Here is a 24271-nt window from a genome sequence, read left to right on the forward strand (position 1 = left end):
ATAAAGAATACAGAACCAGAGGAGGAAGAATATACTACCACCGAACCAGAAGAGGAAGAGCAAGAAGAAATACAACCCACAGCAGCTGAAGTGGAAAGAGACGAGATCGTGATATCCAGAATAGAGGATGAGTGGAAGAAGGCCCTAACAGAATTCAAAGGAATGGACCCCACAAAGACGCATGTGATACCAAAGCAAAGGCCGAAGAGAACCTTGTGAAGAGTCACAGACCACCTGAATCAGCACATAATACCGCATTACCTCGACAGCAATGGTGCAACACTGGAGGCCATCCACACAGCCGTGTATTGTGCTGCAGCAGCAACCACGAGGATTAATGGAAAAGAAGAGAAAGACCAGCAGCAGAAGAACCAAAAACAGAAGGAACCACCAGCTTGGGAAAGAAGACTTCAGCAGAAGATAGAAGAATTAAGAGTCAAGATAGGCCAACTGACCCAGTACCAATGGGGCAATAGCAGTAAGAAATTAATTGGAAAAGTGAAGAGCATCCTCAAGAGAACATGAGACAAAAAAATCAGAGAATAGGAGAGTATTAGGACACATTGAAGCAGAACCTCCTTGCATTCAGCAAGAGACTACGCCGATACAAAGAGCTCCCAGAGGAAAATAAACAACCGAATCTTCGATGACGACCAAAGAGGCTTCTACAGGAATCTCAGAGAAGACGGGAAAGAAGAGAAGGGACCACCTGAGAAGAAGACGATTGAGGAGGAGTTCTGGGGTTATTTTGGTTATTTGTTTTTTTTTAGGAGCATTAGCAACTAAGGCCATATTGCTCCGGGATATGCGGTGGTCATTCCCTGACCTTTCTGCAACCTCCGTATTTGGTGGTGATGGGCCCGAACCCTGGTCTAATCAAGAAGCGTGTGCCACACACACTGCTGCTCCTTCCCACCTGGCTACGGAGGCCCCTGAGTTCTGGGGAAATATACAGAGCAGGCAATTAAGATATAACAGCCGAGCCACCTGGATAGAACTAGAATGCAAGAAAACCAACAATGTACAAGAAATGAGAGGGTAGGAGATTCGGGAAGAAGAAGTAAAACAGACGATCAAGAACTCTTACAACGGGCAAACTGCAGAATGGATAACGTTCATAACGTACAAGAAGCTCACTTCCACACACAAGCACCTGGCAGAGCAGTTCACCTGAATGATAAGAAACCCAGAGACAATCCCGAAGTTTCTCACTCAACAAATCACATATCTGAAGCCTAAAGATCAAGATACAAGATCCTGACCAGCTACATAACCAGGAAGATATCAGACCACTTGGAGAGCCAGAACATAATGGCCTAACAGCAGAAAGGATGCAAGCAGCTGAGCAAAGGATGCAAGGAGCAATTAACCATAGATTCCGTGGTTATGGAGCAAGCCTACAAGAAGCGCCGCAACATGTACACACCCTACATCAATTACCGCAAGGCCTTCAATTCTGTGCGTCATAGCTGGCTGAACATCTACAAAGTCAATCTGATAGTGACAACTTCCTAGGTGAAACAATGGCGAAATGGAGTACCACCATTAAGGTCGAAAACATTACAACCAGGCCAATCCCCATCAGGAGAGGAATCTTTCAGGGAGATGCCCTGAGCCCATTGTGGTTCTGTCTAGCACTTAACCCGCTATCCACCATGCTCAACAATAGCAAGTACTGATATAACCTCAAAGAAGGAAGGAAGAGCCTGTACACCCTCACCCACCTGATTGTACATGGATGATATCAAGCTCTACGCAGGAACTGAGAAGCACATCCAGCAACTACTCCAGATCACTGAAGAATTCAGCAATGATATTAGGATGGAATTTTGTCTAGACAAATGTAAGACCCACGGATTGGACCAGGGAAAATTAGTCAACCGAAACTACCAGCTATAGAATGGTAAAGAGATCAAAGCCATGGCAGAGGGAGAAGCCTACAAATACTTGGGGATGATGCAGGCTCAGCAGTTACAGTACAAGGAAATTAAGGCCTGCCTGACCGAAAAGCACCATCAGAGACTCAGAAGCCTGCTGAAAGCAAAGCTGAATGGAGGGAACACAGTTAAAGCCATAAACACCTATGCAGTCCCAGTGCTAACATACTCCTTCGGGATCATAGATTGGACTAACACCGACTTGGAGGATATCGTGAGAAAGACAAGGAAAATGACGACCAAGAGCCGCCAGCACCACCCAAAAAAAATCTACCTTGGAGAGACTGACAATTGCCCAGGAAGGAGTAAAGGACCTGATAAACAACTTTGAGCAACAGAAGACAGTGATAGTTAATCTGAAGGATAACTTCCAGAAACACACAGCAGCACTCCACCAGGCCATAAGGAAGACAGACAAGCGGCATACCCCACTCAACCTAAGCGAGGAGTTCCCCCCCCCAACCAGGAGGTACAAATGAAGCTAGAAAGATGGGCAGAGAAGACACTCCATGGCAGACACTACAATGATCTCCATCAAGATCACATAGATAAAATTGCTTACAATGCATGGCTCACAAGCAGGATGCTCTTCCCCGAGACTGAAGGATTCATGCTCGCCATCCAAGACCAAGTAATCAACACCAGAAACTACAGAAAATACATAGCCAAGGAGTCTGGAGTGTTTGATGACACATGTTGATGATGCCACCTGGGTTCAGAAACGATCCAACAGATCACCGCAGGATGCAAGGTGATCACCCAGACTGAGTACACTCATAGTCACGACCAGGTAGCCAGGATTATACATCAGAAGCTAGCAAGGAAATACCAGTTGATCAAAGAAAGTGTACCGTACTACAAGTACGAACCCCAGGCAGTACTAAAGACCCCAACCCACAAGCTGTACTGGGACTGCGCCATAATAACGGATAGGACAATCCCGCACAACAGACCGGACATAACCCTTGTGGACAAGAAGGAAAAGGCTACTTATCTGATTGATATAGCAGTACCCAACACTGGAAATCAGCAGAAAACCCATAGAGGAAAAAAATCAGGAAGTACACGAACCTAAAACAGAAGATCAAAGAGATGTGGCATATGCAACAAGTAATGACATGACCATTCTGATCATCGTGTCAATCACAGCTATGGTGCCAAAGACCCTACATAACAGCCTAACAGCAACAGGTCTCCCAGCGAATACCTACAAGTAACTCCAGAAAGTCGCAATCCTGAACACCTGTAGGATAGTAAGAGTTCCTCGACCAACAGTAACACCAGACATAACAACAATCATCCTGTGTACTTGGTAGCAATATCCATCACAAGGTGGAACCTCCAATCAGGGAGAAATAATGAGAGCAATATTAATAATAATAGTCTAGACAAGTGCAAGACCCACGGATTGCACCAGGGAAAATTAGTCAACCGACACTACCAGCTGCAGACTGGTAAAGAGATCAAAGCCATGGCAGAGGGAGATGCCTACAAATACCTGGGGATGATGCAGGTTCAGCAGTTACAGCCCAAGGAAATTAAGGTCTGCCTGACCGAAAAATACCATCAGAAACTGAGAAGCCTGCTGTAAGCAAAGCTGAATGGAGGGAACACAGTTAAAGCAAAAAACACATATGCAGTCCCAGTGCTAACATACTCCTTTGGGGTCATAGATTTGACTAACACCGAGCTGGAGGATATCATGAGAAAGACAAGGACAATGATCACCAAGAGCTGCCATGGAGACTGACAACTGCCTGGAAAGAAGGAGGAAGCAGTCTGATAGACCTCAGTGAGTAACAGAAGACAGTGATAGTTAACCTGAAGGATTACTTTCAGAAACACACAGCAGCACTCCAGCAGGCCATAAGGAAGATAGACAAGCGGTATACTCCACTCAACCTAAGCGAAGAGTCCTGTACTTCCCAGATAACACAAACGAAGCTAGACAGATGGGCAAAGAAGACACTCCACGGTAGACACTACAATGACCTCCATCAAGTTCACACAGAAAAAATGGTTTCCAATGCATGGCTCAAGAGAGGGATCCTCTTCTCCAAGACTGAAGGATTCATGCTTGCCATCCAACACCAGAAACTCTAGCAAATACATCACGAAGGAGCGTGGAGTGTCAGGTTACACATGTCAAAGATGCAACCTGCACTCAGAAACAATCCAACACACTACCGCAGGGTGCAAGGTGATCACCCAGGCTGATTACACTCATAGACATGACCATGTAGACAGGATAATACATCAGAAGCTAGCAAGGAAATACCAGTTGATCGAAGAAAGTGTACCGTACTACAAGTACAAACCCCAGGCAATACTAGAGACCACAACCCACAAGCTGTACTGGGACCAACAGTAACACAAGACATAACAACAACTACCCTGTGTACTTGGTAGCAATACCAGTCACGAGGTGGAACCCCCAATCGGGGAGAAATAATATAAGAGCAATAATAATAATAATAATAATAATAAAATAAAATAAAATAAGAAGAAATTTTTAAAAATAATATAATCAATAAGAGAAAAGGAAATAGACAACCTATGAGTTTCCCTCCTCTTGTAGGTAATTATCCAGCTGACCTTTGAATTCCCCCAAACTGTCAGCCTCTACCACCCATGTAGATAACTTATTCCAGAAATTTATAACTCGCTGGCTAAAAAAAAACTTTCTGCAATAGTCTAAACATCTCCCCCCCCCCATAACTTGAAATTATGGCCCCCTGTTCTAGAATCATTTATAACTGTGAAAATTTCATCCTCATTCATTTTGTTTATGCCTCTCAGAGCCTTAAACACCTCAATCAAGTTTCCTCTAAGGTGCCTAGTTTCCAAGCTCTGCAACCCACATATTCGAAGTCTTTCCTCATATGGATGCCCTTTTGCCGATCTAACCACGTGAGTTACCCATCTTTGGACCCTTTTAACAAGCACAATGTCTTTCTTTAGGTGTAGTCTCTATACTTGAACACAGTATTCCAAGTGTGGTCTAACAGTGGCCTTATATAATGGGATTATGACTTCCTTATCTCTATTAGCAATTGTTTGATAGATCATCGATAGGACACTATGGGCCTTCCTTGCAACTTGTCTACAATGCTCGAACTTCATGTCTGACCGTATTGTAATACCCAAGTCTCTTTCCTCCACTACCGAGTTTAGTTCAACTCTGCCAAGTGTATAGGTTATTTTGGGGTTACTGTTCCCCAGGTGCAATACCTTACACTTTGCTGGATTAAAGCATAGCTGCCGTTTTTCTGACCATCCCTGGAGTCTTTTTCTGACAATCCCACTCTGCTTGCCTGTGATCATTAACTTACTCTAACAATCTTTACATCATTTGCAAATTTAGACATCATGCCCTCTATTCCTTTATCGATGTCATTTATGAAAGTCAAAAACAGCAGTGGTTCTATTACTGATTCTTGGGGAACCCCACTTCTTACATCAACCCAATCTGATGAATAACCATTTATCACAACCCTCTATCTCCTGCCCAGAAGCCATCCAGCTATCCATCTAAGGACTTTCCCTGTGATTCCAACCTGTTCCAGCTTATAAAGTAACGACTCATGCTTTGTTGAAATCCAAATAAACAATGTTGAAATTATTCCGTAAGTCCAGCTCTTGAGTGATCCTGTCAAAATAGATAACCAGATAAAATAAACATGGTTTTCGCTTTACAAAAACATGCTGAGTATCCTTCAGAATTCCATTTCTATCTAAATGATCCTGAATTCCACCCCTGATCATTGTCTCCATGATTTTCCCTACTACTGAAATTAGACTAACCAGCCAGTAATTTTCCCACTTCACTCTTAGAATTGGAAAAGTGCCAATGTATTTGGAGACACATTAGCACTTTTCCAATCCAACAAAATCACTCCTGAGTCCAGTGATGCTCTCATAATTAGCCTCAATGGTTCAATGCACTCACTTGCCGCCTCCCTTAAGATTATAGGGTATAAGGCGCATTATAGCCATAGTAGCTTATGCGCCATTAAACTCCCATAACAACAACAATAGGGTATATGCCATTAACCCCAGGAGTCTTACTGGCCTGTGGCTTGAAAGTTTTTTCATTAAATAAACATGTAAAATTTCAGCATCATTAATTACATTTTTTTCAAATTCACTCCCATAATTTCTCACTGAAGTAAAGGGTTTTTCTTCTGTAAACATCGATGCAAAATAACATTAGCATTAGCTAATGTTATTTTGCATCACTATATAAGCTTGCAAGAAAGCAAGCTTATATAGCATCAGCAAAAAAAAACAAAAAAAAAACACACAGACCCTTCTCATTTCACCCATCCACTCCACTCCAAATGTTTGTCTAGTTCTGCCTTCAATCTGTTTAAGCTATCAACTTCTACGACAGATGGAAGTTTGTTCCAGCAATCAACCACTTGCTGTCTAAAGGCAGACTTCCGCACATCTATCTTACAACTGTCTTTCCTCAATTTGAATTTATGCCCTCTCACACGATTATTCTGAGCAAGAGGAAGAATCCCATCGGCATTGAGCATACTCCAACTATTCAAGGTCTAATACACCTCAATTAGATCACCTTGAAGGTGCCTAGCCTCCAGAAGCTGCAATTTGCAGAACTTTAGCCTTTCTTCGTAAGAGCAACCCTTTGTTCCATTCACTAATCTTGTTGCCCTTCTCTGTACTCGTTCCAACCGCTCTACATCCTTCTTAAAATGAGGATGTATACAGTACTCAGGGTGTGACCTGACCATTGCCTTATAAAAGGGGATAATCACCTCCTTATCCCTGCTAGAAAAATTCCTGTATATCAGGGGTCGGCAACTTAATTTTTGATGCGATCTACATTTTTTCTTCAAAATGTGCTACGATCTACCATCTCAAGAATTGAGATGGTAGTCTTTTTTTTTTTTTTTTATTTATTATTTTTTTTTACTTTATGCTATTTTATTCTTTATCTCTTCATCTTCTGCTGTGCTGTCCTGTGTGTGTGTGTGTGTGTGTGTGTGTGTGTGTGTGTGTGTGTGTGTGTGTGTGTGTGTGTGTGTGTGTGTGTGTGTGTGTGTGTGATGCGCGCACTGTTGCCGGCTTGCTGACACGGGGTTCTTTTGAATGGTTCCAAACTCTCCTTGGACATTCAGTGCGTGACTGTTGAGGTTGACTATGGTTCATGCGTAGTTGTGGCCTACCTCCCCATGTAGATAGACACTGGGCAGGCTTTACAGGTGACTGCCTGCCTGGTGACAAAACGGCCAGAAACAACTAAACAACAAACACACACACACTGCACGAACATGATATTACACACATTTCTGGCCTGTTACAGTGCTCTGTAACCAACACAGTGTAAAAAGGTGGAGTTGAACTTTCGTTCAGGTGCTGTCCTACATAAGATACTATACATGTCTACATGTCAACTCAAGAATTTCATTGCACAAGGTTAAAAAAATTAATCAACACATATTGAAAAATGTTGTTTATAAATTTTAAAATTAAATACAAATCAGAATTCTCATTTTAATTTCATATGTATTATGAAATTAAAAAATTTTTCAAATTTTTAATTTATGTGAAGTTTGTGTCTTCATGTAATCTGCCAAGCTTTCGAAATCAGGGATATACTTGATAAGGCCAACAGTAAAGAATCTTCTGTAAGTCCATAAGAGAACAGCGATTCTTCGTCTTTGTTTGTTTCAAATATGAAAAGGCCAATTCACACAGATATGTGGAAGCAAAACAAGAATTTAAAAGTTCACTGCATTTTTTTACATTTGGGTACTTTTCTCGGTAAATGTATTTCCAAAAATCTTTTTATGATGATCTGACTTTTAGGAAGATATCATTTCGGAATGTAATAATTTCATTTTCAAGTAATATTTTCCCCACGTGAAAATCTCAGCGAATTTTTCTGCAATTTGTTTTGTATCTAATGGATAATAATTATATTGAACAATGTCTTCAACTGTTTTAAAATCACTGAATCTGGTTTCAAAATCATCCACAGCTTTCTCAATTTCAGAAACATATTTCTCACTATTAAATTCAAAAACAGTATATTTTTGCAAATGATCTTGCATATTTGCAAAATTATTGAATTTTTTTTCTTTTAGATCCTTAGCCATTGCCAAAAATTGATATTTATATGCAGAAATACTACTAATCATGTCATTCACATTTTTATTTTTTCCTCGTAATTCCATATTCAGATTACTTAATTTACTACTAAAATCTGCCAAAAAAAGCCAGATTGCACAACCGCTCCGTATCTTTTAGCTGCTGATAATCATCTCCCCAAAAAAGTTTGATCAACAAATTTTTTTAATTTCATTCAGCAAATTTCAAAATCTCTGTAGAAACTTACTCCGACTCAGCCACCTCACTTGTGTGTGTAATATCAGATCTGGTTCATTTTCATAGAGTTGCATTTTGAAAAGTCTCCTTGGAAGAGATTGTCCTCTGATGGAATTCACAATTTTGAAAGCTATGTCCATAATTAAGTTATTAATATTACATAAACTATTACATAAATATTACATAATATTACATAAATTATATAAACATAAGAGCCGAAAAACTTGCTTCTTGTCCAATGGTAGCCAACCATTTTGGTCTGTTGCCAAAACTACTGGCTGCAATTTTTGCCCATCTCTGTTCCCACTTCTCTCAAAACCAGATGCTTCTGTTGCCACATCCGCCAAATATAACGCTGATCTGCTAGCATCCTATTTTTATTCCAAATCATGTATTGATGATCTTGGTAAATCACCTCAAACCATTCCCAGTACACTTCATTCAATGCCTCTTGTGGTCTTCATTCAATGCCTCTTGTAGTCTTCCGTCAAAAAGATGTCAGAAGGATTTTGATGAATCTCATGCTAAGAAAGCTCCAGGTCCTGGTGGTATTTCTCCATTTTTTCTCAAAATCTGAGCTCCTGCACTTACTTCTGTTCTTTGCCGCTTTCCACTTCCTTATTCCAAAGGTGTTTTTCCTTCTGCTTGGAAATTTGCTCATATCCAGCCAGTTCCTAAAAAGGGTGACAAATCCCTCCCATCCAATTATCGTCCCATTGCAATTACTTCTACTCTTTCTAAAGTAATGGAGAAATCAATTAACCGCCAACTCTTAAACTATCTAGAAACCTTCTGTCTGATCAATGATCACCAGTATGGATTTCATCAGTGTCGATCCACTGGTGATATTCTGGCTTATGTTACCCATTTATGGACTAATTCAATGGAAAAGTTCGGTGAAACACAAGCAGTTGCTCTTGACATCTCAAAGGCTTTCGATCGTGTTTTAGCATAAAGGTCTTCTAAACAAACTTTCATCTTATGATTTGCCAACTGTTTTTTTTAATTGGTTATCCAGTTTTCTCTCTGATCCCTCACTGGTTAATGGTAGATGGCTCACTGTCTTCTAACTTCTCCACTAATGTGGAGAATTTAGAAGACAGAGAGCCATCAAGTCCCCCAAGGTTCAGTTTTTTTCTCCACTCTTTTCCTCTTGTATATTAATGACCTTCTTCCATTGACCAGAAATCCTACCCATAGTTTTTGCTGATGATAGCACATTGCATTCCACCTTCCAGTTTGAGAAACCTTGCCCTGCTCAATCAGCTTCAACTTCTCGAATATTCACTACCAATTCTTTAATTGCTGATCTCCAGGTAATTCTCCAGTGGGGCAAAGATAACTTAATTTCAGTCTTTCTAAAACTCAGTCCTGTCTTATATCTCGCAAAAAGGATTCTTCTCCTCCTATGTTTATCTTCGATGATGCTCTGATTTCTAGGCAAAACCTTAGGGATTACCCTGACTTCTAATCTCTCTTGGCACACGCACATTACAAATATTGCTTCCTCTGCATCTAAAAAACTTGGTTTTCTCTTTTTCTCTTGGCATTACTTTTCTTCCAAACTGTTTCTTTTCTTTCAGACTCTGTAGAAATCACAAATCCGGTGTACTATGAAATATATTATTCCCACATCTGGAGCAGTGCCCACAAAACCTCTCTCAGGCTTCTGGATTCCATTCAAAAGAGGGAGTTAGGTTAATTAATGTCTCTTCTCTAACAGAAAAAAAAAAAAAAAAAAAAAATTAAGATATTAGGATCACCCATAAATGATTACATCTACCCATATATTTATCGTGTCTGAGACTGACTAACTCAGCCACGGAGTGAATAAAACCCATTAAAATTCCTTGCGTCATCGACAGGATTCGAACCCCGGCCTTTTCCATGTGGTGTGAGGAGGACAGTGACAATACCACTGTGCAACCCACGTAACAGTCTCATCTCTAACACAGTCTCTCCGCTCTCTGTCTCATACATCTTTCTATAGATACTTCCAAGGGTACTGTTCTTCTGAATTGGCTTCTATAATTCCCACTTTCTCTTTCAAAGCAGTTCGAACGTGTGCCACAACCAGTCAACGTCCTTTTACTGTCCAACTTCAAACTCACAGAACCAACTTTTCTTCTTCCTCATTTATTCATTCAATTTCCGTTTTCTGGAACAACCATCCTTCTTATGTATTTCCTGAAAATTACAATCAATAGAAGTTCAAGTCTAATGTCAACAAGTATCTTCTTTCAACTTTTCAATGTTCAACCCGCGCACGGTACTAAGTACTACAGGTTCAAAAAAAATACCTGTACATAACAATGGTCCTTGAGAATCAAAAATAAAAATTTAGTATGGAAAACATATTTATTTAACATGATATACTGTAAGATAGTAAACTAATTATGAGGAATTGTGGGAGATGTGGTTTCTTTCTTTGGCAATTCTTTACTTTTTATTTAATTTGGTTTTACTTTATTGTTTATCATTAGTTATATTTTGTTTGTTGTTGTTTGTTTGTTGTTTGGTTTTTAGGAGCATTAGCAACTAAGGCCATATTGCTCCGGAGATATGCAGTGGTCATTCCCTGACCTTTCCGCATCCTCCGTATTTGGTGGGCACGGGCTCGAACCCTGGTCTAATCAAGAAGTGTGTGCTATGCACTGCTGCTCCTGCCCATCTGGCTATGGAGATGCCAGTTATATTTTGTAGTTTACATAATATACCTATGTAAATCTAAGCAGACGCTATTATAGAATTTTTAGTGCGAACCCCTGGGGGTTCATGAACCACCGGTTGGGAACCGCTGATCTAGCCGATTTCAAAAATTTGTTCCCCCCATGTGGAGTTTCCTTCCCATTTGCTCAAATCAATTAGAGGCAAATTAAAATCACCCATAATAAGACATTCACGCTTACTTGCCCATTCCATTTTCATGTAGAACATTCATCATAATCTTCACAATCACCTGGCCTGTAGATTACTCCCGCTCTCATTACACCTTTGCTTCCAACTATCTCACACCACACAGATTCTATACTAGCATGCAAAACATCTGAATCCAGGTAAGCTTTCATCACACTCAGGCTCCTTTTGATAAGAAGCATGACCCTGCCACCTCTTCTATCTTCCCTATCCTTCCTAAATACATTTTACATACCGTACTGAAACTGATCATCCCCTATCTCCGGGTGGCACCATGTTTCTGTAAGCCCTATTATGTCAGTGTTACTTGTTGTAACCGGTAGTTTGAATTCACTCATTTTATTGACAACACTTCTGACATTACTGCATAAACAATTAAGTCCTTAGAGTTAATTTGTACAGTTAACTACTCTGATACACACCCCCTTGGAGTTATCTGAGCTTGCTTCTCTTGCTTTAGCTACTCGCTCATTTGAAGCGTTTCTGCCCTCAGAACATCTTGGTAATATGATCTTTTGCGGTAACAAACAAGAACTCTATCTATATTATCCTTGTCCCCTCAAACTAGCAGTTTTCCTGAACCTTTAAGGCATCATCAATATACTGGCAAAAACTCTTGCACCGCCTTTGTTTAAATGTATCCCGTCTCTACAACACAGATTCCTTCTACCTACAAGTGCGGGCCAAGCTGATAGAAATTTTCCCCCAAAAGCCTTGCAAAGTCCTTCAAATCTTGAGTTAATCCACAAGGCTTTCAGCATATAATCTCTCCTATCGTGCCTGGGCAGAATTGCAGAATAACCTAACTCACGCCATTTCTTCAGCATGGTCCTATATTTGTGTAACAAATCGTCAGATCGTGTATGATTAATGTCATTAGTTCCCATATGAATAATAATATTCTATTTAACCCCTTAAAATATGATAGTCTGTTGATGACATCATTAATAGTTTCTCCCTGCAGACATACCCTGGTTCTAGTCCACCTATCCTTATTACAAAAATATTTCCCATTTCCCTGACAATGGAGTCTCCTAATAAAACTAAGTCCTTTTGAACCAGAGTAGTTTGCACTTGGTTATTCTGTTCTGGGGCTCAAATCAGGCTGCAGAACCTCCAATCCCCAATGTAATCAGTATAATGCAATACCGATTGCAATACTCAATATAATGCAGCATCTCCAATGTAATAACTGGAGATACTGCAATAACTGCAAAGCAGCAAACTTAAATAATTGGACATGAGAAATGCCACTAATTTTAAATTCTTGTTTTTCAGCATGTGCATATAATTATCAAAAACAGACTTAACTTGATCCTCCATTTCTCCTATTTGCATGATAAATAAGAGAAATTTTTGGAATTTTTCAGTGGTGAAACCAAACATTTCTGTTGAAAGGTATTGAGTTTCAGCTGTGTGGTCCAAGTAAGTGGAGAGCACAAAAATCACTGAAATCATGTGGAATTTCAAAGCCCCTGTGTGTCTCACTCCAGGTTAACACATTCACTGCCATAACATAAATTTGCATCAAAACAAATAAAATTTTACTTGACGTCCCACAGCCTAGGATGTCAAGACTGAAGAGAAACAGGGATGGGCAGTATGTTGAAGCTGATGACATTGATCAGCTCTTTACAATATGTCATTTGATATTGAAATAGAATGCTATTCAAGATATATGGATTCTGAATCTCATTCAAATGCAGTTGCTGATGTTAGACTGCTACAAACAACAGATGCTGGTGTTAGATCATCAGCACTTTATGATTTTGGGGTCATACAGCACATAAAAGTTTGAGTTTCCTGACTTCAGGATCATCATTTGTTGATTGACAAACCACTTTTTGACAAATCACAGCAACATACTCACAATACAAGATATTAGTGCTTTGTAAAAGACTCTTTTCAAACAAGATATTCGCATATACTATAGCTTATTTAAAATAAAAAAAAATGCACTAACAAGTAGTTATAAGCACTGAAATCTTCAGCATACCTGAAACTTTCATAAAACTGGTAGTATCTGTGGCTTCATCCACAAGATTTCTCATCTTTTGAATACTTTCTGTATACTGTCTTCTCAGATTTTCAAAATGCTCATCTGCTGCCTATGAAAAAAAAACAAAAAAGGATTTATCAAAATCGGCTCTGGAAAAAATTTTACGAAATTGGAATATATATTTTAACAAAGAGTTAATATCTTTGTTAATAGAGTTTTTGTGTGTAGTTTCTGTGGAGTACACGAATATATATATTTGTTTTCATGTATGGATCTGCAACAGAAGCAAGAAGTGAAAAGAGAACCCCACATGCAAAAATCACATATATGTGATTTTCACAAGTGAGCTTCCTGTGTTGTTCATGTATATACAAATTTGAATTATCATTTCAAAAAATGTGTCTGGTTTTTCTTTTTTTTTTTTTTTTCTTTTTTTTTTTTTTTTGTACAAACTGTCTAGAAATATTCAAATAGATACAACTATATCCTATCTGTGTTTCCAAGTAATAGTACTTACTTTATAATGGGTGCAATTAAGAAAATCACTTTGAAAATCAAAAATGCTCAACTAGTTAGTATTAGTTGCCTGATTTGGGTTTATAAAACTCAAAATTGAATAAATTCTCAAGAATTCTGATGAGTTAATGAAACTGAATCTAGTAAAGCATAAATATTTGTGGATTGGTTGGATGATTGTTTTCTACAGCAGCAGCATGTTCGGGACGCAACTAGAGGGAGTAATACTCTTGATCTGATTATCAGTAGTGATTCTTCATGCATCAAGAATCTGCAGATAAAGGAACCACTAGGTGGCAGTGATCACAGTGTGCTGAAGTGGGATTTACTCAAGGAGGTAACTACCATCAAGGGTAAAGGGAAGGGTTATTCCTTTTGTAAAGGTGACTATTGGTGGTCTGAGACAGTATTTAAAGTCTATATGGTGGAACCAACTGATGATATTACCAACAGCAAATTCAAAATAGGAAGCATTCAAAGAATTAACCTTGGAAGCTACTAGGCTTTTCATACCAACAAAGAAATATTGTTCAAGATTTAGGCCTAAATGGATGTCAGATGAACTAAGTAGACATGTGACAGAGAAGAAAAATTCATGGGATACATATAAATTAGCATGTGACACAGAAGCCTATGATAGATATAAGCCGGTCTGTAAAAAGTTACAAAGGAGGTTAGGCAGGCGAAGGCAGATTAAGAGAAATCTTTGGCAAAGGATGCAAAGAAAAACAGCAAAGAGTTCTTTACTTATGTAAACTCTAGAAAGAAGGGGATTAATCAGATTGGTCCACTTGATATCGATGGTTCAACTGTTAATGATCCTGCTCAGGTAGCTAAGAAACTAAATGAATATTTTTCATCGACATTCACACATGAGGAGTTATTCAGGGAGGGGAATGCCAGAGGTGTAAGATGTACTCTTACACCTCTGTAAGAGTACATCTTACTCTTAGGTGTACTCTTAGTTATTAGATAATCTTCTAATAACTAAGAGTAAAGTGGAGGAGAAATTGTTGAAGATAAACACAAGAAAAGCACCTGAGGTGGACGGAATCTATCCAGTTATATTAAAGGAGGCAGCAAAGGAAGTAAACAAACTCTTAGCCATAATCATGAAAGCTTCCCAGGACTTCAGGGAGGTACCCATGGACTGGAGATGTGCAAATGTGACCCCAATCCACAAAGGAGGATCAAAGGGAGACACAGGTAATTACAGACCTGTAAGTTTAACTTCTGTTCCAGGGAAATTAATGGAGGCACTGGTTAAAGAAGCACTGCAGGATCATCTAGACAAGACTTCAGTTATAGCTCTGACACAACATGGGTTTGTTAAGGGGAAGTCTTGTCTGACTAATTTGATTGGGTACTATGATGTAGTCACAAAGGAACTGGATGCAAAGAATAACTTTGGTATCATATATTTGGATCTTAGAAACGCCTTTGGTACTGCTGCACATGGAAGACTGCTGCACAAATTGGAGCAGTGTGGCATTGGAGGCAAATTGCTGCTATGGATAAAGGGATGGTTGAGTGGGAGAAGACAGAGAGTGATAATCAATGGACACTGCTCTTCGTGGACTAATGTTATTAGTGGAGTCCTTCAAGGTTCGGTGTTGGGTTCATTGTTGTTTTCTGTATTTATAAATGATATTGATGATGGTATATCAGGCTTAATGTCCAAGTTTGCAGACGATACGAAAGTTGGCAGGGTTGTTAATGGCACTACTGACACTATGCTACTGCAACAGGATCTGGAAAGGTTGAGCAGATGGGCTGAGAGGTGGCAAATGAAGTTAAACATTGACTGCTTCCCATACTACATATGGAAAGCAGTAATCCCAGAGTAACGTATCAACTCTGTGGTACCACACTGACAGTGGTAGAGAATGAAAAGGACCTGGGGGTAATTGTGCAGGCAGATATGGAGTTTTCTGAGCAGTGCAGACGCGGTCTGCAAGAGTAGCTCATGGTGTCTTGTCAATGATATACAGTAATTTTGCTAGCAGGGACGAGGAGGTGATTATCCCCTTGTATAAGGCAATGGTCAGGCCACACCTAGAGTACTGTATACAGGTCTGGAGGCCTCATTTTAAGAAGGATGTAGAGCTGTTGGAGCAAGTACAGAGAAGGGTAACAAAATTAGGAATGGAACAAAGGTTTGTTCTTACAAAGAAAAGCTTAAGTTTTGCAAATTACAGTGTCTGGAGACCAGGCACCTGCAAGGTGATCTGATAGAGGTGTATAAAGCCTTGAATGATTTGAGCATGCTCAATGCTGATGGGATTCTTCCTCTTGCTCAGAATAATCACCTGAGAGGGCATAAATTCAAATTGAGGAAAGACGGTTGTAGGATAGATGTGTGGAAGTTTGCCTTTAGCCAGCGAGTGGTTGATTGATGGAACAAACGAACAAACTTCCATCTGTCGTTGTAGAAGTTGATAGCTTAAACAGATTCAAGGCAGAACTTGACAAACATCAGGAGCGAGTGGATGGGTGAAATAAGGGGGGGGGGGTTGCTGATGCTATATAAGCTTGCTTTCTTGCATCATGTGCTAATGCTAAATAATTAAGGAGGATATTACTGCAAGGAAAAAAAAAAGAAGAAAAAAAGGAACAAGCTTTTTATTTTTTCAGGCCACTAATAAATACATTTCAAGAATAATAGATTATTACATAGCTCACTGCTGGGCAGATATCAGAGTTTTAATTCTATTGGCATCCTCATTTCGTTCTTATAATTTCCTTGCAATTTACTGCATGTGGATTTATTTATATTTTCTATTGCTGTATTGGTATGCAGATTTGGTTTCTTCTTTGATGGTACACTATGCCACTTTATGTTTAACATTTTATATTATCACGTCTCTGAGTAGTCATGCAACTCATTATGATTTTAAACTTCTTGGGTCCCAAAATATTTTCTTTGATTTACATCATGACTTTCTTTCATTAAAAAATACTGTTCACTGATATAATTCTGCAATTCTTTCCAAACACAGCAGTAGAGTAGATGACAAGAGCCTAATCAATCTGTAGAATGGCAATTATTTGCTAAATGTATTAAAAATCATTTCCCCACCAACTTAAACTCAATTCAGCACTATTAAGTTATTGTTAATATAATATATACTTAATAATCAAATATGCTGAATGTTTAAACAGTTTTTTTTTTATCTTTACCTGTTGTAGTCTAGTATTGTTACTGTGAGCTGCTTTTAAGTGTTTCACATGTTTAACGCCAGCAGACATGCATTCGCTAGAGGTGATATAATAAAAAGAGAGAAATTAATGGAATACTAATGTAGGATGCTAATTCCAAAGTTAGGAATAATTATCTGTATAGATAATATTTACCATGCTTGAAATGGTAAACATTATCTATACAGATATAAATGCTGGTTAAATTATATTTCCTTGGTAATGTTTAGGAAATTGTGTACAGGCAACCCCCATATAACACGGTACTTCTACAACACTGTTTTGCTCTAACACAATTGATAAATTGTGGCAATCCTCGCACAACACTGTACATCTACAACAAGGTTTCGCTCTGACGCAGTTTGAGAATCGCTGGAAATTTCGCATAACACTGTATTTTTGAACTTTTGTTCTGAGAAAACCCTGCTATTATGTTAGATGTAATTTTAAATGTTTCCATTCCTTTTTGTGAATCCCTGCTGTTGACTCGCTAGTCGTTATTGCCTTTGTGATATTTTTCTAAAGCGCATTTTGGAGGTCACTACCATAAAACAATACAAACAATTTCCAATTTATTGGTCTTTTCTGTGAGTGTAATCAATAATAAATGGGTAGTAAACTCGATCTTCTTGCATTTGCTATAGTACCGATATCTGGAATTCTGTGGGTTTCACATTATTATGGTGAAAAGTGTTTCCATTTCTATCAAATATTCAATCATATGAAAAACAAATTTTTCAGAAATTCGTTACTCCGTATTGTGTTTGTTGCAACTTGTGTGCACAATGTTCTTTGTTATTAATTACTTATCATTTTTACTGTTTTAAATTTTACAACAAAAAAAAAAAAAAAAAAGTCAGTTTACAGAAATATCAATTAGTATGTACATATCACAGTATGTATTAATTAAGCTATGTATGTAAGCATAAATTTATTTTTATTTTGCTAACTGGAAAATATTCTTCCGAATTTCACATATCATTTAAAGTGTGGGTCCACTGTATTTTGTTGGGAGATCCCTGGGTTAGGTTCTGTGCTATCGAACTTGTGCTTGTTTGAGACCATAAAAAATAATTGTGACTTCGAAGAATGCAGTTCGTGACTTTTAAAGACAGCAGAAGGTACACGAAATCTAGATGCTGCAGAAGAGATTGTGCTTAGCAGGATGAAGAGGAAGAAAATTAAATGAACATACATTACCTGACATATAATCACAGGTTGTAAGGCAAGACATTTGTTCAGTTATTACTATTTAAGTTACTACTATTATAAAAATAATAAAGTTAAAATATTAAGTTATTACTACTATAAAAATTAAGTTTCCAATAGTTATAAAAAAAATGGCGTATTTTTGTTAGCTTTTGGAACATAAACCCCCCCCCCCTTTTTGTACTGGTTCTTAGTCCCATATAACACTGTTTCGCATTACACGAGATTTTGTAGGAACCAAACTACCGTGCTATACGAGGGTTACCTGCATTTGCATGATAATAAGGATTGTGTATTTAAGCAAAGTGTTTAAATGATTGGAAGGCTAAAATCATCCTGTTAATTTTGCTACCTTTACAGTAGAACTTTTTGTTTTTTTTTCTCACTTCAGCATCAAATATATAAAAAAAATAATAATTTGCGTTTGCAGGATTACCTAGATTCCACTGCTTTGCCTGAATCTCTCAAAATTTTTCAGGTAAGAGATAACCTGTTTATTGTCTTTTGAGAAAAATTGGAATCCAGCAAAAGAAATTCCTTAAAAGAATACAAGTGGCTTCATATAAAACCAGCGAAATTCTACAAGCTTAATTAAAAAAAAAAAACAGTCTAAAGCATAATGAACCATTTTAGTTCATTAATGACACTTTGTGTAAAAAAACTTGGTTTAGTTTAAAGCATAGTGAATTGACACTTAAATCTTCAAAAATTGTATAGATGCCTATTTATGAAGAATTTGTTTCCTGCGTGTATATATGAAAATATGAATTGGCAATATATTTAATTCTTTGTTGTTTCAGAAAGTGTTTTATTATTATTGCATAGTCGAAACATTAGCAATAATTATTCAATAGGGCACCAATATTCATAGAACCTATGAGTACTAAAGGGAACCCAAACTCGACTGCTTAAGATAATTTTTTGAGATATACCTTTTCTTTCAGCGGAGAGTAAAAAGGGTTGCAGAAGAGAGGGAAATTAGCTCAGCTGAATAATGACTGGTAGTCAGATATACAGGTCAATTAAAATTTTTGTACCAAACTGAAACTCACTTAACAAATCAATGCAGCTCTGGAAAGACTGTGCAAAACTCACGGGGTATAATTTTTCTTGGTGTGGCCTCTGCTTGCTAACAGAAGAAACCACTTTCATAGGGCTGGGATACACCTAAATACAAGGTAATGGAAGAGGAGAAAAAGGAGTATGTACTGGAACTTAACAAGTTTGAGCTTCTACAAACAATCCAGGACCAGGGTATCGATGAGGAATACTTTCTGAAAGTGATAAAGCCCAAAAAACATATAGGTAAAAAGAAATCCAAAGAAGAAAAAATTAGTCAAGAAACACTTGTCATGACAAACTGAAGATGACAAATGAAGAGCAAGATAAACACTGACAAGGACAAAATTGAGTATACAGTAATACCCCGACTTACGCGAACTTGGAATTACGCGGTTCTTGATTTTTTTCGTTTGGCAACACTGCCGCCCACTATCTTCAAGGTCGTTTTTCATATGCTATCGATATACGGTACGACGGCGGAGAGTGAAAGGGAAAGATGAACAAAATTCAACTTTGCTGCCGCATGAGCTGCACACATATACAGGAATTTGTATTCCAACTGTCATATTTATATATGTGCATTCGAATTCGTGCTCAACTTTTGCCGGAAATTACATCGTTTTCATGAGAGAAATGGATCGTGTTGGTCAAGCCGTATATCGATGGCATATGAAAAATGACCCTCAGTGTTTCTCTTGCTGTGATACGCATTGGACGTGTTTTGCACGAACTCTATGTGCAAAATTATGATTCTATGATCAACGAAAGTTAAGATTGTTTTGTTATACGTTTTCTAAACCCTTAAAAAAACTATGTCATTCAAACGAAGTAAATTTGATTCTCCTGCACCTAGTAAGAAAAGGAAAATGATATCTTTGGAACTTAACATTATCAAGGATTTTGATAGCAGAATGAAAATTTGTGAATTGGCAAAGACGTTTGCGCTACTGGAATCCACAGTAAGAACAATCATAAAAGATAAAGGAAGAATTCTCGAAGCAGTGAAAAATGCTCAATCCTTGAACTCAAGCATAATTCATAAAGGTCATGGTATTATTACTGAGATGGAAACAATGCTGAAATTATCGTGTGATAATCAAGTAAAAGTGAAGAATTGTCCAGTCGATCAGAACTCCTTCCCACCTGGCTATGGAGGCACCCTCAATCGATTTAAAACTCGCTGTAACTGGCACTATCATGGAGAGTGGAGAGGCGGCAAGTGCCGATAAAAAAATCAAGCTAAGCTGATTTTTGAGAGGTTGAAAGAAGCTGGGGAGGCAGGCAAAGATGAAAACTTTGTAGCTAGTAACAGTTGGTTCAACCGAGATTTTTTTTTTTTTTTTTTTTTAGGAGCTGTTGTTATTATTTGGTTTTTAGGAGCATTAGCAACTAAGGCCATATTGCTCCGGGAATATGCGGTGGTCATTCCCTGACCTTTCCGCATCCTCCCTACGGGTTCGAACCCTGGTCTAATCAAGAAGCGTGTGCTATGCACTGCTGCTCCTTCCCACCTGGCTACGGAGGCATCCTTTTTTTTTTTTTTTTTTTTTTTTTTTAGGAGCATTAGAAACCAAGGCCATATTGCTCTGGGATATGCCCTGGTCATTCCCTGACCTTTCCGCATCCTCCGTATTTGGTGGTGATGGGCTCGAACCCCGGTCTAATCAAGAAGCATTTGCTACGCACTGCTGCTCCTTCCCGCCTGGCTACGGAGGCACTCTCAACCGATTTAAAACTCACTGTAACTGGCAGTATCACGGAGAGTGGAGAGGCTATGATAGAAGAAGGTGACTATAACTCCTCAAATAGGCCTCTGAGGTTGGGTATATTCATATTACGTTCTTAGCGTTTTTTCACCAACCTTTCATGGAGTAGAATAAAATGAAAATAAAATAAAACAAAATAAAACAAATCTTGATAACTATTTACAATAACCTGTATTTACAAAATTAATATACGTATTACAATATTAAAAGATTAAAACACAAGATTAAAATGCATTAAAATATACTAAGTTAAAAGCGATAAAATCCCGTAGCTTTCAAAGGCTTCAGCCTTCTTCTTCAGCAGTACTCTCTATTATTAAGTACACCTTTAAATATCAGCAGAGTAATGGTAGGCATCACATGTTTCCATTCTCACGTATTCCGCTCTCTTGCATTGTGTCGTCTCAAAACCGTCTCAAAAAACGTCGTCTCAAAGATCGTCTGGGGGAACACAAAAAAGCAATAAGAAATGCGGAATATGATAAGTCCGCCGTGGCCGAACACTTTTGGGAGAAGCAACACCAGATCTCCCCAGACGATGCCACTATCACCGATCGGGCGCATAGGTTCTGGGACCGTAAGTGGCTCGAGAGTTTGCGGATCAGCTCTACAACCAACATTAATAGGGATAGGGGTGTACGGATTCACCCCCTTTTAGAGACTATTATCCTAAAAAAGGATGAGCAGTTCCGTACGACTTCCGTTCGAGCCACTTCCGGTTCCACAATGCAAGAGAGCGGAATATGTGAGAATGGAAACATGTGATGCCTACCATTACTCTGCTGATATTTAAAGGTGTACTGAATAATAGAGAGTACTGCTGAAGAAGAAGGCTGAAGCCTTTGAAAGCTACGGGATTTTATCGCTTTTAACTTAGTATATTTTAATGCATTTTAATCTTGTGTTTTAATCTTTTAATATTGTAATACGTATATTAATTTTGTAAATACAGGTTATTGTAAATAGTTATCAAGATTTGTTTTATTTTGTTTTATTTTATTTTCATTTTATTCTACTCCATGAAAGGTTGGTGAAAAAACGCTAAGAACGTAATAAGAAGGTGACTATAGCAGTGAAACCGTATTTAATGTGGATGAGACTATCCTGTTCTGGAAGAAGATGCCTAAAAGAACTTTTATCGCACGTGAAGAAAAAAAAAACTTTCCAGGCTTTAAGGTTTCCAAAGACCGATTGATAGTGATGGTTGGCGGGAATGCAGCTGGTGACTGCAAGTTAAAACCTCTCTTAATTTATCGCACCGAAAACCCAAGAGTTTTAAAAAATATATCCAAAATTAGCTTACCAGTGATTTGGAAGTCAAATCATAAAGCTTGGGTGACAGTTTCTGTTTTTGAGGACTGGCTTGGTCACCACTTCATACCCGAAGTCAAATGTTATTGCAAGTCTAAACAGATTCCATTTAAAGTGATGCTTCTTATTAACAATGCACCCGGTCACCCTCCGGCCACCCTAATTAATTTCGACCCGCGTGTGAAAGTTGTGTTTTTGCCTCCAAACACAACCAGCTTGCTTCAACCGATGGACCAGGGAGTCATCAAAACATTCAAGGCTTACTACACAAGGCATTCGTTTGCACGTCTGAATGAAGCTATGAGACAAAATAGTGAGATATCTGTTAAAGACTTTTGGAAACAATTCAATGTTTTAGATGCCGTAAGAATCATTAAAGAATCTTGGGATGAAATTCACAAAAAAACACTGAATGGTGTCTGGAAGAAACTTTGTCCATTTTTTTTCAAAAACGAGACGAAAACAACGCCAGAAATTGATCATATCGCTCATGTGATAGAAGAAGTTGTTAATCTTGCCAGGCTGTTGTTCTTGTTATTTGGTTTTTAGGAGAATTAGCACCTAAGGCCATATTGCTCTGGGTATATGCGGTGGTCATTCCCTGACCTTTCCGCATCCTCCGTATTTGGTGGTCCCGGGCTCGAACCCCGGTCTAATCAAACAGCATATACTACGCACTGCTGCTCCTGCCCACCTGGCTATGGAGGCGCCTATCTTGCCAGGCAAGAAGATTTGGAAGTCAATGGTGATGATGTCAACGAGCTGTTGGATTCACATAGTCAGGAGCTGACAATGAATGAGCTCATAGAGATGCGCAAGCAAAACGTCACTGAAGTATCCAACACTTCAGACCCTTCCACCAGAAAAGCACATGATAATTGCAAGCTTGACAGAAGGTCTCAGCTCAATTGAAAAGGACTTAAAAATTTTAAGCCTTTTTCAATTGAGCGAATGCGCTATAGCTACAAAGCAAGGAATAAAAAAATTATTAGCTTGCTGCAAAGAAATTCTGCTTGAAAAAAAGAAGGCGCTGTGTCATCAGACGAATTTGTTAGATTTTATGAAGCCATCGACATCGAAATAACTTTTTTACGTAACTCATTTATTTTTTAATACATATTTTAACTGTAATTTTATTAAATATTTTTCTTCTAAACTAGTGTTTTTGTTAGTCCTTGGTCCCAATTAAACAAAATTTATATGTATTTATATGCAAAGTTGTACCCCGACTTACGCGAATTCGATTTTCGTCGGACTCACCTATCGCGTAACTTCGGGGTATTACTGTACTGAGTTATGCAAAGCCATCAGAAAGAGACTCAAAGAGGACATAAGAAGATTTAACACAAGAAAAATAGAACGAGCATTAAGGGAAACAAAGGACTTAAATCAGCAGCTATGAGCAGTAATACAGAAAGACAGATGATACTGAAACTGAAGAATAGTGATAGTGTACTTATAAATAGCAGAGAAGGCATAATTCAAATAGCAGAAGACTACTATAGAGAATTATACCAGGAGTGAGGAAATAATGCCAGCAGTGGGGAAGATGGATCACAAATTAGTAACACATACGACATACCCGATATCCTTCCTGATGAGGTAGAACATGCATTGAAGAAAATGAAGAACAAGGAATTCCCGGGGGAAGATGAAGTTACTGTAGAGTTGTTAAAATTGGGAGGAAGAGACATAACACAAAAACTGGCAAGACATCACAAAATGCATTAGAAAAGGTATGACGCCAAAGGAGTGGAATAATGCAATCATAGTTTTGCTGCATAAGAAAGAAGATAAACCAGAAATTGGCAAGTATAGACCAATTAGCTTGTTATCTCACATCTACAAGTTGTTCACAAGGGTCATTACTAACAGATTAGAAAGAATACTTAATGAGAATCAACCAAAAGAGCAAGCTGGATTTAGGACAGGATTCTCAACTATGGGTCACCTTCATGCAATATCACAGCTAATGGAGAAAGGAAATGAACATAAAACACCAT

General features: G+C 38.4%; 1 protein-coding gene across 5 annotated transcripts in view; it reads right to left on the minus strand.

Annotated features, from left to right (window-relative positions):
* Positions 1-24271, minus strand: part of Vinc (vinculin) — a 336038-nt gene that overhangs the window by 137699 nt on the left and 174068 nt on the right. For all 5 annotated transcript variants that reach the window (XM_090383807.1, XM_090383806.1, XM_090383804.1 and 2 more), the window contains exon 14: positions 13204-13315. In XM_090383807.1, the coding sequence (XP_090239933.1) occupies positions 13204-13315 (112 nt within the window). The remainder of the gene's footprint in view (positions 1-13203; positions 13316-24271) is intronic.

Source organism: Mastigoproctus giganteus, chromosome 10 (genome assembly GCF_048544385.1).
Source record: "Mastigoproctus giganteus isolate SK-2022 chromosome 10, ASM4854438v1, whole genome shotgun sequence".
Classification (NCBI taxonomy): Eukaryota; Metazoa; Arthropoda; class Arachnida; order Uropygi; family Thelyphonidae; genus Mastigoproctus; species Mastigoproctus giganteus.